Consider the following 16132-nt stretch of genomic DNA (forward strand, 5'->3'; position numbering starts at 1 on the left):
CGGGTCCGGGGAGCACAAGGTGCTCACAGAGCAGGGGCATGTGGGGCCCTGGCGCCGTGGGGTCGTCCCAGCGAGCGCGCAACGTGGGCGCGGGCGGCGGCAGCGTGGGGAGCTACTGCTCCGCCAGTGGGCGTCTTCTGCCGCCGCCGCCACCGCCGCCTCCACGGGCAGCGGCACTGCGGCGCTTTTCTCTGCTGCTTTGGGTCAGGCACCGAGGCTCAGCTGCCGGAGCGCGCACTAACCACGCCACGCCTGCAGGCAGCGTCTCCGCAGACCCTCGCCCGGGCGGGGAGGACGCCGATTGTGCGCGCCAGCCAGTAGCCAGTCGCGGTCGCCCGGGACTCGCCCCCAACCCGGGATCCTTCAGCACCCGAAGCTGAGCACGATGTGAAGACCGGGCCGGGAGGGGCTTGGGAGACAGGCTAGGAGGACCAGACAGGCGCTCGGGCCGACCGGCCGAGGAGGGCAGGTCCTGCGGGGGCGGAGCCCGCCGGGTCCCGCTCGCCGCGCCCCTCCGGCCGCCGGCCTGCCCCCACGGCGGCCCGAGGAGGAGGGCCATGGCCAGCCCTGCGGAGGCTCTTGCTCCCCGCCCCCAAGCTCCGTTGCCAGAGGCTGGGGACGAGCCGAGCCCCGGCCCCGGGAAACTCCGCCCGGAACCCCGGCGCAGCGCTGCCGGCGGGGGGAGCGCGGCGGGCCCGGGCCTGGCCCCTGAGCGGCCTGGCCGCGGCTGGGCCGAACGCGCCGCGCCCCCGCGCCCGCCCCTCTCCTCGGCAGGCCGCTCCAGCCCCGCGGGGGTCTCCGGCGCCCTCTCTGCGCTCGGTGCTGGTGGCTGCGGCTGGGTCGCGGCTCGTGCTCCCTTCGCGCTTGCCTTCTCCTCCCCTGTCCCCTCCTCCTCTCCATCTTCCTTTTACTTCTGGCCGCCGCCCCCCCTGCCCCCTCCCCCTTTTCTCTCCTCCTCATCTGCCTTTCACCTCCCCGTGCGTCTCCCAGGAAGGGAGGGCGCAGCGGCGGCGGCTCGAGGAGGCGGCGGCGATGCTGGCGGAGGAGGAGGAGGAGGACAAGAGGCAGCTCCCTTGAGCGTCCCCCCCAGCAGTAGTCACCGCGGCGGCGGTGGCAGCGGCGGGCGGCGGCGGCTCTTCCTCTCGCCTGTGCTCCAGGGCTTGCTGCTCCCAGCCCGCGCCGGGCCCCGGCCGCCGCCGCCGCCTCGGCTTCCCCTCGGCCGGATCGCGCGCCGCGCGGGCTCCCCTGGCTTCGCGGACGCCGGCGGGGGCTACCCCGGCCCCTCGGGCGGCGGCCGGACTCCGCGGCGGCTGGGAGGCGCCAGCTTCGCTCTCGCCGCCGCGTCGCCGCTTCTCTTCGGCTCCGACATGGAAGATGGACCTTCTAATAACGCGAGCTGCTTCCGAAGGCTGACCGAGTGTTTCCTGAGCCCTAGTAAGTGCCCTAGCTCCAGGTTTCCGGTGGCTGGGGCGTTTCTCGGTCTGTGGGGAGCTGTTGGGGGGCTCGGACCTCGGGGTGAGAAGGGAGCTACTTCGGTGGGTGCGTGTGTCAGAGGTGCTTAGCGCCCAGCGGCCCTTCACGGGGCGGGGGGGGGGGGGGAGGTGGTGGCCCTCCGGTGGCACGCGGGAGCGTCAGCGCAGGGGCACCGGGCTTTCCCGGGACTCGCGTGCGCGCAGGAAGGGTGGTCTTGTAGGGCCGCGAGAGCCGGGCGTTTAATGGGGACCTGCCTCCTGTCTTCGCCCCCAGGGGCAGGCTCCTGGCTGCACTGACCCGGCACGTATTTCGTACTCTCAACTTTGACTCCGCTTAAGCTAGGTTTCTCTTTCTTGAGCCGGTGACCTCTTAACAGGAGTAAAAGCGTTTCCCTCCACTCGGGGGACCGGCCCTCTGGGTTCCTGTGGCTGGGGTGAGGACAGACCAGAGTCCTGGCACCCTACGTTTCCACACCCTTCTAGTGAACGTGTTGGAGAGCGTGGGCCAGGGAAGTGGAAGTGGATGCCCCCCCACACACAAAGAGGACGCGCCCCCACCCCGATCGACCTAATGCAGACTCGGGTGTTAGCTGGTGTTTGGGTTGGTAATAAAAGGGAAGGACAATGGGGCGTTAGCGTGGAAGAAGAAGGCGCCTCCGGTTCCAAATCGCCCTTTCGGACTTGGTGTGGCCACTCCGTCTCGCCACCCGCGGGCGCGCGTCTGAGAGCGCGCTGGGGCAGGGGCGACAGAAGGCGTGTCACGGGGGAGGGGGACCTGATCGAGCAGAAAAGTCAAGGCAGAGAGAGCTTCGCTAGAAGCTAGGAGGCAATCGAGAGATGTTGAGGAAACCCGCGCCGGATGCGCAAAGGAGGGAGTCGCCGCTGTCGTTGATGGAGGGCGAGCGGGGTGAGGACAGGAAAACTGGGACGGGAGGGGGGAGGCGGGACCAGGTGGGAGCCTCCTGTGGTCCTGGAGATGCTGTCCGCGGAGCACAGGGCGACTCTGGAGTCGGCCGGCCGGCCGGGCGCGGCTCCCCGCGGCCCTGAGCGCGGCTAAGGCGCCACCGTCCACCGCGTGCGCACCCGAGCCTTTGTCTGCTCCTCGCTGGCGAACCGCGTTTCCGCGGCGCTTTCTCGGGGCAGGATCTCCTCCAGGCTGCGGTTAGGCTTCCCGCTCCCAGCTGCAGCACACTCCCTGACCTCAGCCGACCCGCGGCTCGCTGGCACTAGGGTCGAGCCCCTCCCCACGGCCAGAGCTCCTCTTGGCTTACAGCCCACCCAGGCGCCTTTGAAGTGCAGCTGCCAAGGGCTGGCGAGCCTGTCCCGCGCGTGGCTCTTCTGTTCTCTGAAATCCCGCATTCCGATTGTGGACCAGTACGCGATAGCCTTGTGGCCTCTTATTAAATTTGTTTGCGGGCAATAGCTGCTGGCGGCAGATCTCTGCTTGTATTTGCAAGTTGGCTTGATTGCCCAGCAGGGCGTGGGCCCTGTACTCCCAGCTGACCTCTTAAGTCCTGTGGCTTCCCCCAGGTATCTGCTTCCACACCCAGCTTCATATGTGAGTTGAATTCGTGATCCATGGGTACTTAAGTTAAAAAGGGACGTGTGTCTGGGTATGAGTATGTTCATGGAATGAGCTTGTGACCCTCAGATGTGGTCAGCAGAGCCATTTCTTACTTTGTGTAAAAGACCCCATGAATTGGTCATGGATTAAAGGTGGTGTGAGAGTGTGGTGCCCTGCTGTCTGTCTGGGGGGCATTGGAATAAACCTCAGACCTGGGCTAGAATTGGATTTGCTTAGGGTCCTCTTCTTGGTGCACTCCAGAATTCCTTTTTTACAAAATAAACATCATCTTCTCTCCTATGACAAGGGATTGGGGATGGTGTTGAAGGCTGCTGTACCTTGCAGTGACAAACTCTTTTGGGGAAGAGGTGGGACTTAGGCTTCGGGGTATAGGTATTTGGAAGGAACACGTTTTTCTGGAGATGATGGTGTTTGTTTTTGCACGCTGCTGTGATTTCTGTCTGTCCCGGCTGGGGCTAACATGGTGATGTACATTGTGGAGCAGAATAAAGATTAGCAGCCCAAGACAGGTGCTTAAGTTGTCTCTGAGAAATCATGGGCTTTCCCTCTAGAAAGACAGAGCACCCAGAGGAGAGGGCCTTAAGAGGCATCCATTCTGTACAGAGTTCCTGCCAGGAGAAGCCAGCTAGGAAGTTACAACTGCCCCCTCTCCCTTGGAAGCAGTTTAGGGTTCAGCTAGGAACAAAAGGCTCCAGCTGTCTTATTTGGGACTTTATACTAAGATAGTAAATGTTAAGATACTTTTAAACAGGATCTGTAGGTAGAGTCTCCTCACTCAAGAATGGGAAGAGGAAAGTGATCCTACAGGGAATAGCGTCCACTGTTGGGATCTTTGGTTCTGTCTGTTGTTGCTTAAAAAGCTACCCTGGTTTCAATTCCTAAAGTAGTTGAAGCTTGACAGAATTTTCTAATAGTTTTCATTAAAAGTCAGCCTTTTGGAAAGAAAAATTTCCACAACCAAGAAGTCATCAGGGACCACAATTTCAGACACTGTTCTCCCATTCACTGTCACTGCGTCTGTAAATGGGCCTTTTGGAAGGAAAAATTTCTGGATACTATAAGAATGTAAATGTGCCTGAATGTCTTTGGACTTGTCTGTGTTGAGTATTTAATTCCCATTTATTTCCTTCCTTCCTTCCTTCCTTCCTTTCTTTTTGTGGAGAGGAGGGTACTGGTATGGGGATTGAACTCAGGGGCACTCAACCACTGAGCCACATTCCCAGCTTTGTTCTGTAATTTGTTTAGAGACAGGGTCTCACTGAGTTGCTTAGTGCCTTTGTGTTGCTGAGGCTGACATTGAACTCATGATCTCCTGCCTCAGGCTCCCTAGTGGCTGGGATTACAGGTGTATGCCACTCTGCCTGACTTACTCCCCATTTTCTTTTGATTGATCTTTTGGTTTGATAAGTCATGTACAGGCTGCTAGGTCCAATAATTGTACAAATACTTTTCATTTGTATGTCTCTTAGTTCCATTCCTATGTTTTGGCTTTGCAGTTTGGTTCACTCAGTCATTCCCTGAAAAGATATTTCTTCCAAAGCTGCTGCCCCTAGTCTGATGTGGACATAGACTGAGCAGAGCCATGGACCCATCCTGGGGGAATTTGCCAACTGTGAGAAAAAGGAAGTGCCTGGAAGTGGGTTGGTGTTAATGCCCAGTGCTCCAAGAGGTCATTGGTCTCTATGCCTGATGCCCTTGCTCTGTGTCTGTAACTGATTTTGTCTGATTTTCTGTCATCTGACGACCACCAACTCTTCCTCAGACGTCCAATATCACACTTCATTGCTAGGAGAGCTGCAGATTGCAATAGGAGTCCTATCAGGTGTCCCAGAGTGAGTACAGTGAATGTCACTTTGCAGTGTGATGAGCGTGTCGGATGTAGAGCTGCGAAGTCGTGCTAGGATAGGCCAGTATACACTGTGGCCAGTCTTCGGTAACAAACACAGGCCGTCTGCACCAGTGCTGTTGCTCCAAGGCCACACAGCTTGAGGAAGTTCCTGGTGAGCCTTACATGGGACATATCTTGAAAGAAACTTGGAGTCTGAGTTGAGAATATTGCTCTAAGGACACTCGGAAACCACAGATAGCCCATACAGAGAATGCAGGGAAAGCACGCGGGACAGACTTGTGAATGCACAGTGCAAAACCCTTCAGACTGCAACTGTTGTATGTTTCTCAAATATTCAAAACAAAATTATATTTGTCAAAACTGGAGTTTAAGCACACTTCATGCCTATCTCTAGCCACTCTGTTTCCTAAGACATGGGAGTTGTATGGCCAATACTGGACTGGACTCAGACAAATGTCATCCTTTTTAAAGAGCAAATGTGCTTAGCCCTTAGGAGCTACACTAGGCTTGACATCAGTGTACTCCTGTGGGCTCCACAAGGCTGAAGCTGTAGAAGAAAATAAAGTTCACAGTGCAGTATTAGAAGAGGGTCTAGATCAGCCGACGGCCAACTGGCAGCCTGCTGGTGGGCCTATACAGGGTACACTGTGGGAGGGAGTGGAGATGACAGTCGCCCCATCTGACATGCAGATACAGATGCTCTGAAGAACAGCCCAGCAAAGCCTTGAGGTCCTGCTAGGCTGAGGGTGAGTGTCCAGTGTCATTGACTCTCTGTGGAGGGTGAGCTGTTTATTGAGTAGGTACTCAGTCCAAAGGGCAAAGTTATTTAATCTGGGCAGGATTAGTTGGGTTATTAATCATGTAATTCCATGAAAATCCATCTTTAGTGTGGGGGGAAAGAAAAACAACCCGTACTCCTTAAAAGTGGCTGAGAAGCAGTAGAGCTATTAGAAGATGGTGTCTTCTGCTATTTCAACCTGACAAACTGGCTCTAGATCATTTTTGCACATAAACCGTTTTCTGCCCCATTAGGAGACAATGCAGTGCAGTGGGTAGTGAAGCAAATGTTTTCTTTAGTGTAAAGCAGGTGAAGCGTGGCATGTTGAGCACTTCAACAATTCATTCACTGTGGGTTCTTGTTTAAAAACAGCCCATGCAGTCTGAGAAGGGGAGAAAAAGTAATTTTCTTGTAAAAGGAATATTTTCCCTTAAAAGGAAAGCAGTTGTAATCCAAAACATTTTAATTTGCTTTTAAAATGTAGACCAAACTCCTGCAGCTGATCTTTTTCCAAGTCTGCCTAAAGTAAAACTCTCAGGGACAGAAGAGCTCAGGACTTGGAGCCAGGGCAGCTGGCCTCTAGGGTTCCTGTTTATCACAGCACAGGACACTTTCTGGACTCACCCTGTTGGTTTGCTGGCCTCTGCTTATTGCCCATGCCCTCTCTCTAGAAGGCAAGCTCGGGGAGAGCCTGGGGGCAGGGTTTGTCTTTTTTGGTTATAAGTGTGACAGTGGCTGACACACATGTGGAACATATTCATATATTTTGTTGAAAATCCAACAGATTCAGTACTGCCTGTACTGCCTGTCTTCAGAGAACCTAGACACCCATGAGCGTGCACTGAGAACATGCTCTGCGTTGTAGGACCTGGGATTCAAAGGGGTGTGAGACAGAAGCAGCCCTTGCAAGGGGCAGTCAGCCCCAGGGGACAACCAAGCTTCCCTTACTGTCTTTCTGAGAGAGGGCTGATAGGAGCTCTGGACGCAGAGAGAACCAGACACTCTGCCTGGCAGGCCCTGCAGAGACTGATCCAGGGAGGCTGCGCCCAGGCTGGAGGGTGGAGAAGGGGAGGCCCCCCCCCCCCCTGGAAACCCAGGGGAGGCCTTGCAGGCTGAGAAAGGTACCTTTCACCCTAGCAGGTGGGATCAAAACCTGCAGCAAGGTGGGGAAGAAGGTAGGCAGATGGAGGAAGCATTCTTTGGGGTGAGCTGAACAATTCTCTGCTGGGTGCAGTGGCGCACATCTGTAATCTCAGTGGCTTGGGAGGCTGAGGTGGGAGGATCACAAGTTCAAAGCCAGCCTCAGCAACTTCGAAAGACCCTGTCTCAAACCAAACAAACAAGCAAGCAAGCAAGCAAGCAAACAAAACAGCCCTCTGGGGACTCTTCATACCCGCATAGGAATGGCAGGAAGACCACCCTCCCTCCTGTGGGTGGGAGTCTGTGTGGCTGGGGCAGAGGGTGGTCTCTGTGCAGAGTCCAGAGAAGAGGTGGGAGCCTGAGCTCAGGCCTGGACCAGTGAAGAAGAAGCCGGGGAGGTGAGAACAGAAACCAGAGGGGGCAGGAATGGTAACACGACGGCTGGACAGGGTAGGTGACCCTGACTCTTCAGTTTGGGGTTGAGCTGTTGGGTGGTGTGAGGTAGGAGATGAGGGAGGGGTGGCCACACCCAGAGGAAAAAGCATCAGCAGTGAGCACCTATGTGTTCTGAGCGGTGGGAGTCTCAGCCAGGTGGCCCCTGCTTCTCGAGATGCAGGCAGTAGCCCACGGAGCAGGCAAGCGCGGGGCCCTGGGAGCTGGGCAGTGAGTTGCAGCTGAGCATCCACTGTGGGACCTTTTCAGTGTGGCCGGTGTGCCTGTATCAGGGAGAAGATCACCTGGGGGACGCCCCCGGGCTGGAGGGGCAGGATGAAGGCCACATCCCTGGAGCCCACCAGAATGTGGGCATGGAGAGAAGCCGCGGTGGTGGGGGCAGAGCAGGGCTTTGTAAGTTGGGGAGAAACTTCCTCTCACCCCATGTGTAAGGCCTGCTGTGGGAGGGTCTGGAGCTCGTGGTGCTGGGTGACTGATGCTCTCAGAGGCTGATCCTGGCTGTCTCTGGTGACTCCTGTAGGGACTGTTGTGGAAATAGCACGAGAAGCCACGGCGGTAGTCAAGCCAGGAGATGACAAAGGTGACTTGGACTGGGGCTTGAGGCCAGAAATGAAATGCAGTGAGGGCACAGAAGGCACTCAGAGGCAGCAGGTGGATTGGACACGTGGAGGAAGGGGGGGACTCCAGAGTGGGATCACAGTGGGTCGCGGGTGGAGCTGCCCCTGGGCGGGAGGCCTGCAGCAGCAGCACAGGGCGGGGCTGGGATCAGGCTCCCTTTGGCAGTGGCATCCTGGAGTGCCTACGCCACAGCATGCTGGAGAGGCTAGGAGGGCTGCTGGACCATTTGGGAATCAGAGGCTGATCCCAACTGGAGGTACTTAGAGCCAGCGAGTGTGTAGATAGGTCATGTGAACTCTGAGCAGGTTCTGAGGGAAACATCGGCGCTGGTTGTTGAACAGTGCCTTGGTTCGAGCAGTGGAAGTGTTCCACAGAAGTTTGACGGGTGAAAGTGGTGACCCTTGGAGACTGTGAATTGCCACCACTGAGGCAGTCGCTGAAGCCACAGTGGGGGTGCAAATGGGAAGTGAACAGAGGGAGTGGGAAGAGGGCAGAGGACAGACGTGACGGGAAGAAAGACCCTGGGATGATCTGAGCAGGAGCCATCTAAACAGAGGAGGAGACATGGAACAGAACAGTCCATGGAGCTCAGGGGAGGAACCTCAGGATGGAAGAGACCAGGTGCCCCCGAGACCAGGTGAGTCCAGCATCTAGCGCATGCCATCAGCGGCTGAGTTGGCAAGATGACGGGAGCCCGCTTCAGTGGGGCGAGAGTTGGTGGCAGTGAACGGATCCTAGGGCAGATTTCATCCCGAGGGAAGAAAAGCTGGGAGCTGGCCTCAGAGCTGCCAGCAGATGAGCACTGGCTACCTCCCTGGGGAGGCTTCACTTGAGAAGGTTCATTTGCTCAAGAAAAGGAAGCTGAAGAAGTAGGCGAGAGCAGATGGAACAGCCCCTTAAAGAAGCCAGGAGGAGTGGGGTGCTGTGCACCCCCAAGAGCCTCATGGAAACTCCCCCGAGGGAACTGGGGAGAGTGGTGTGGATGCTGATACCCTGTTATTAGTGGGCTGGGGTGGGCACCAAGTCCGCAGTGTCTCAGCAGACACTTTCTGCCCCTTCCCCTTGAGGGCAGCACCCTGGTGGTCTGAGAGTTGGCCGTACAGGAGGCAGGCACAGAGAGGCTTGCAGTGGGGGTTTTGGGGGGTGGGAGTGAGCTGCCCACTTGAGAGGGGTGGGCTAGTGACCCCCAATTAGAGCAAACACACAAACTCTCTGCATTTGAAGAATAGAAGGAGCCAAAAAGACATACTTTGAAGCTCTCAGATTCACGTCCTGGTGAAGAGTGACCAGCAGGATGACCCTGGAGAGGTGTCTGGAGGGAGGAAGGGTTTTGGTTTGTGGAGTGATGAGAGGATGATTGCAGAGGGAAGAGAGGAGCTGGGCAGACACAGAGGATTCAGGACAGGTGAACTGGGATGGCCGTGTGGCGCGGGCTCTGGACAGCAGTGAAGAGGGCAGGACACAGAGGGTCTGGCAGTCAGGCACCAGGGTTTGCCTTCCTGGGAAGGTTGTGCCATGCTTTATGCAGAGGGAAGGGGTAGGCGCCAGAGGCACGTGATGCACAGATGTCTATTGCCTACAGTGCCTTACTTACCGTCTCCTTGGTGGCAGTGAATGTCATGAGACCTGTCCCTTACTTTTAAGGAGTTTCTGTCTGATGAGGGGTCGAGGCAGGTCAGGGTGACGAGGGTATGTCTTGAGGCTTGACCTTGGGTAGAGGAGTGCATAGTTGGGACGGGCACATCTTGGTGGCACCCCGCTGCCCAGAGGGTGCTGCCAGGTCCTGAACATGTCCCTGGTCCCACCTCTCGTTTTCCTCAGTGTGTTTCATGCCCCACCCTGCCTGAGGTTGGTGAACTTCTGCCCCAGGTCACTCTGTCTCTGCTGACGGGAGCCTTCTCTGGCTGGGTGGGCAGCTGCCTGTCCTGTCCCCTGGAATCCCAACCTTCTCTGAGGCTTCCTGGTCCTCTCACATGCGGCAGTGTCACCTGGTACTGCCAGTTGTCCACTTGGTGTCTTTCCCCCCCGCTAGCCTGTGTGTGTGTGTGTTTGTGTGTGCCTTGAGGGCAGGAGTGGGTTTTGTTCAACTTCTGAATCACAGTACCTAGCACACTGCCACCGCAAGAAGTCCAGTGAAGGAATACGGAAGATGTCTAAGTGGCGGAATATGAGTGAAATGGTCCTTTAAAATATTCATTTTCTTAAAAGGAAAGAAATAATGAAACAATGTGATGGTAGGATTTTGCTGGCATAGCTTGAAACTTCGTTTGATTCATTATTTTTTTTTCATGTAGTCTAAATACACTCTTTGGCACCAGTGCCTGGGCTTCTGCGTCACTGGGAACACAGTACTTCACACGCAGTGAGGTCAGCAGGGAGCCGCTGGAGCCCAGGGAAGGAGGGAGGTGTGTGCTGGGCTTTGGGGGAGCGTCAGCTTTCTTTCCTGAGGCCATGAGAAGAAACTGTTACTTGGATGAAAACATTTGCTTCATAGCATAGAGCAGTTTGCTTGTAAAGTGCTAGAATAATGCTGTATGTTCGGATATATTATATATAAAAATGCAAGCATGTTTAATTTTATTTTTGCTACTGGGGATTGAACTCAGGGGCATTCAACCACTGAGCCACATCCCGGGCCCTATTTTATTTAGAGACAGGGTCTCATTGAGTTGCTTAGCTCCTTGCTGTTGCTGAGGCTGACATTGAACTCAAGATTCTCCTGTCTCAGCCTCTGGAGCTGCTGGGATTATAGGTGTGTGCTACTGTGCTTGACAAAAAATGCAAGCATATTCGGCTTTCTTAAAAAAATATTTTTCATTGCAGATAGATACAGTACCTTTATTTATTTATTTTTATGCGGTGCTGAGGATTGAACTCAGTGCCTCACATGTACTTGGCTAGCGCTCTACCTCTGAGCTATAACCCAGTCCGTATTTGACTTTTTATAGTGAGCAAGTATGGTGTAAGAGTCAGTTTTGCATAAAGAAAAATTTCCTTCATTGAAAAGAGGAGCAGGTAACTTGCAGAACTGCAGGCTGGGGTGGGGTGCAGCGGGTGCAGAGGGGGAGAGAGCAGCATGCTTGTGTGGAAGGCAGGTAGTGCTTATTCGTCTGTAATGCACTTTTTATGCTTTTGCAATGTTGTTTTAGCAGATTTTAGAAAGAAAACTAAAATGATGTCTGAAAGGGCCGGACGGTATGGTTCCCTGGATCTGGGAAATGTGTACTTTCAGATGTTGTTTTTGTCCCGGGATCAGAAGTTCACTTTCAGAAACATTTGTGTCTAGTCAGTCATCATGTCTTTTTGGGATAATACTCTGCTTCTTGTGATTAACACGTCATTTAGTTTTTTAAGGCAGATGAAAACCTCAGTAATTCCAACAGTGTGGTGCTGGCAGGTGAATGAATAGTGGACAGCTGATGCAGAATAGAAGAGCCGGAAAGCAGACTCACATAGGAGTCCAGGATACTGTGAAAGGGTCATCTCGGGTGCAAGGAGGAAAGGAAGATGGTGGAGAAGACTGTTTGGTAAAGAGTGGGCATCTGACCAAAATAAATAAATAAATAAAATGGGATCCTTCTGCTGTATCCAGGATACATTTCAAATGGATCATATATTTAAATATAATAAAAGGAAACCATAAAAAGAAAAAAAAAAGGGAATTCCTTTCCAGCCTTGGAATGGGAAACACCTTTTTAAATGTGACTCAAAATCCAAGGTAATCTACATTAAGGGAACAAAACAACACATCTTCACATGGCCTTAGACAGGACCAGGGAGGTCCAGAGCAATTCTGGAGAGCACCAGACAGTGGCTCCGCTGCCTTTCTGGCCCTCTCTTCATTCCTGAGGTGTTTGAAGCTCAAGCAGCATCAAATTGCTAGCGGTTCTTGAACTTGGAGAAAACATGTTCTGCTCCTATCACAGCAGAGTACTGACCCTATTAATATAGAAGAGCTCCCAGAAATTGTTAAGAAAGACAGCACCCACAGGTAGTCCAAGAATGTGAGCAGAGTGCATGGAAAAAGAGAAGTAAATGACTCTTTCAGAAAATAAGAAGATGTGCCACTTTATTTCTGATAAGATAAATGTGGTTTTAAATAACACTATTTAACCTTTTTCACCTGCCAGGTTTATAAAATTAATAAACTTTGAAACCCACAGTTGGTAACTCCAGGAAGAGGCAAGCACTCCTGTGTTCCCTGGGGGAGTATCGAGGGATACAACCCTTGAAGAGGGCAGTTTGGCAGTATTGATCATTATGAAAAATGCATGTATGCATTGAACCAATAATTTTACATCTGGGAATATATACTCACACAAAGGCAAAATGACTTAACAAGGTATCAAATAGTGCATTATCGTTTGAAGTAGAACATCCAAAACAATCTATTGTCTATCAGGCTTGGCCTGGTTGAGTAACATTTCAACAATAAAAATGAATACACCAAAGATGCATTTGTACACTAAAAACACAGGGTGTAACACCCACACATACTGAACTCACACACATACTCACACACATACATACACACTTTTGTGTTAGAAAGGACAATAAATGCACAAAGAAACTAGGAAGACACACAGGAAACTCTTAATGACCCTGGGTAGTGTAGGGTGCCAGAGGAGGGACAGGGCATGGGTGCATGGGGAGTGAGAGTTATAGGGGGACTTTTTAAAGAGTATTTTCTGGTTTTTTGACTTTTGGATATTATTACTTATTTCCCTATACAGAAATTACACTTAAAAATAAGCAAGAATTTTCCAAAATGCCACTTGTTTAATCGTGAGTTCCTTTACTTAGTTGTTGATGGAGTTTTGTTGTTTTTTCTTGTCTTCTATTGAGATCACAGCTTTGTCAGATTCTAAAGTTTGTTCAGTTGACTTCTGCCTTCCTCTAGCCTCCCACTTACTTCTCCTACACAAGATCCCAAATGTCAAGCTATGAATGTTAAAAAAAATCACACGCATCACTACCCCTCGGAGTTATCAGCTCCTTTTCTACGTCATGCACATATTTGCGAATGGAAAAAAAATCCCTTCTATTTAATGTAATTTCTGACTCTGCTTGTCGATAGCTTCAGAGTTAAGATATGAACTATTGTTTAAATGGTTGGAGAGCTGCCCAGCCAGATTCATCTGGCAGAAATAACTACATTTTGGCAAGAAACCGAACGTCTTCGCTGTGGGAACATGAGCTTTACGTTCGAGCCTTCTCAAGTGAGTGGAAACACACTTCCAGCGCTGTCACCACTCAATGACACGGGGCTCCTGGCTGTGGACATAGGCTATCCCCACATGACAGCCATGTGATTATTAGTTTAGAGCAGGGGCGGCGGGAACTGATGACCTGTGTCCTTGGCAGACCTGGTGGAGCTGAGCGGGTGCGGCCCTCGGGAGCACCTGCCCAGAGAGCCCTCTGTCCAGCGCAGGGTGGAGCATGCACTAGGCAGAGGTTCCCGTCTGATCTCTCTCCTGCCTCTGTGGTGGGTTTGGAGGGAGTGCTGTGGCCGTGTCTGTCTGAGCGGCTTCTTCCTCCCCGTTAGTGTCTCTCCTCGGCCTCTGTGTCAGCCCTGCTCATGTTCCTATGTCTCCCTAATAATGTTGACCTTTTCTTTGTCTTATCAGTTAATATAATTTCCTCCTAGTCCACCCCGGGTCTTATTTTAACTGCAGCTTCCTTGCAGTCACTGGGTCTGTGAGGACCCTGTCCCAGCCTTTGCAGTTGCCTCTTGGGCCTCTGCTGTCTTCTCCAGTGGACCTGCCCGTGTTCCTGCTGGGCTCAGGGCAGCTGGTCCTTGATGCATTGCCCAGGTCTGGGAGGCAGGGCCCTGTCCCCCTGCCCAGGCCGGCCTCCTTCTCTGGGCCGTTCTTCTGTTGCAGCTGTCTCTAGCGTGGGGCCTGGGCCTGGCCGTGGGCCCTTGAGGCCGGCAGGCCCAGGGAGTGTCTTTGTGGTAGAGGTTATGCTTTATGAATAATAGCAGTGCCCTAGTTTGCTGCCTTCCTCATCAGATCTGACTATATCTGAGAATTCTGGCACCTTCTCTGTTTCACAACTGTTCTGTTCTTTTTGTCAAATGGGCCATCATTAGGAAATCTGTCAATTTTTTTCCAAGTGATTTTTTAAATCTTGTTTGTGTGTGTGTTGGTACACTTTTAAATGTATCCTGGCCAAATCTTTGAGATTCAGAGTTGGTATGACTTCTCATATCTGGGTCACAGCTGGTGGGAGGCCCACGTAAGCTAAGAGGGCGAAGTGTCCAGCACCAGGTTTGGAGGTTCCAGCTCTTTCCGAGTTCCCTGTCAGAGCGCTGGGCTGGTGTGCAGGGATACACGCTTACTCTCATTCATTTTTACTGTTGGTGCCGACGCATGGCTGGTCCTTGGCAGTGTTTACCCTGTGCTCTGTGCCTGGGTGGACAGTCTGGGGAGGGTGGACAGTCTGGCGGTGGAGACATGGACACACATCTGCTGAGCCCACGTCAAGGGAGCCTGTGGCGCAGCAGCTGAGCGGCAGCAGCCTGGCCATCGCCAGCTTTCCCCGGGGAGAAAGGAGGTGACGTGGACTGGACCTGGTGTTCACTGGGAGCCTGCAGCAGAGGAAGCAGGGAATCACCAGCTGGTCATTTCCTTGGGCTCCCAGCCGCCCACCAGTGTCTCTTCTGAAATGGTGGCCTGGAGCCTCCCTGACATCTGGGTGGGGTGGAAGGAGCCTGAGGAAGGGGAGAGCGGAGCTGCCTGGGGGCTCCCGAGGCCAGGAAAGGTGTTCTTTGTAGTGCAGGAAGCACGGCTTCTGGGAGACTGCGGGCAGGAAAGGCCAGTCATCCAGCAGCTCCACTTTCCTGGCAAGGAACGAAAGGAAAATGTGTTGAAAATAAAAGGGAAGGAGTTTTAGAAAGAGAACGAATTGGGAAAAAGTGATCGCCATTAGAACTCTTCCATTTAGGGGAGCCCATTGGGAAAGTCTGGAATAGTCTGGAATAGTTCCCCTTCACAGGGCCTCTGCACCTCAGAGGAGCCCGCTGCCCTCTCCTCCTGCCCTCCTCGTGTCAGCACGGCCCCCCGCTGCCCTCTCCTCCTGCCCTCCTCGTGTCAGCACGGCCCCCACTCCAAGCAGGTGTTTCTGGAGGGCCTTCTGCGTGTGGTAAGGGAAAGCTGGGTGGCCTCCGACTCGTGGGCCCGGTCAAGGACACCTTCGACTGCCCTGTCCCTCTCTGGACCATCTCCAGTGGGCACTCTTGCTTGTACTGTCTGGTATGTCTGAGGTTTCCCCTCGTAACTGGCTATTGCTTCGTTCAGAATTTTGTGGGTTTTTGGTCTATAATGTACATTAACTACTAGTGATCTTAGTCCTATCAGTAATACAGGTTTTTTTTTTTTTTTTTTGAAATGTAATTCATTCTAAGAAGAAAAGTTGAGGACGTGCCTATAAGCAATTATCTCAAGAGTAAGTTTTGAGAAGGCTACATTTTAAACCCCTCTAAAAACATTCTACATCTGGTTTGCATTTCTCGGAAACAAAGTTATCAATAAATTATATATATTGTTTTGATTTAAAGCTATAAATTATTAGAAGAATTACATTTGTCTGTTACAGTATTTTCGAATTTTTTTTGGCCCCACAGAATGGACGTGTGTCCTTAAAAAGTTACTGATTGGCTTGTTTTCCAGTAGGCGATTTCTCCTAAATACCAAGAGAAGTTTCAAGTAGATGCCACCTGCCCAGCCTGGGCTGAGGCTCCTCCTGCCCTGGGTGCTGCAGAGGGCACCTGGTGGGAATTGTGTCCTGACCAATGCTTCCTCTTCCTCGGTCTGCTTGGCAGCGTGAGCTGAGACTTGCTGAGCGCCTCCCATGACCAGTGGAGTGCCCCTTGGGAATCCCCTGTTGAATGACGGGTCACAGGAAGCACAGCGCAACCGGGAGGCCTCTGGGTGGAGGAGAGCTGGCCTCGAGTTCCAGTTGTTCCCTTTCTCAGGGCTCCAGTTTCCTGCTCTGCAGAGTGGGTGTCCTGACAGTGTTGTTTCCCTTCAGTGCTTTGTCTTAAAGAGAAGAAAATCACAGACTTGTTTTAAGTCATAATACTTTGAAATTTCCTTAAACTGAAAAAAAATTACATAGGAGAGGCTGGCTTTTCGTAATATAAAAAGAAGAAATGCAGGGCAGTGTTCAGAAACCCTTAAAATGTTGCTCTTCTTTTTTTAAGTGTTTGTGGCCTTAGGGAGAGCTCTATAAATGCC

At 52.8% G+C, this 16132-nt stretch overlaps 1 protein-coding gene across 1 annotated transcript in view; it reads left to right on the forward strand.

Moving 5' to 3' along the window:
* The first annotated feature begins 557 nt into the window (after nt 1-557).
* Pde10a (phosphodiesterase 10A) overlaps nt 558-16132 on the forward strand; it is a 261069-nt gene continuing 245494 nt past the window's right edge. Inside the window, exon 1 of the mRNA XM_026393143.2 lies at nt 558-1434. Coding sequence (XP_026248928.2) covers nt 558-1434 — 877 coding nt within the window. The remainder of the gene's footprint in view (nt 1435-16132) is intronic.

This window comes from Urocitellus parryii, chromosome 8 (genome assembly GCF_045843805.1).
Source record: "Urocitellus parryii isolate mUroPar1 chromosome 8, mUroPar1.hap1, whole genome shotgun sequence".
Classification (NCBI taxonomy): Eukaryota; Metazoa; Chordata; class Mammalia; order Rodentia; family Sciuridae; genus Urocitellus; species Urocitellus parryii.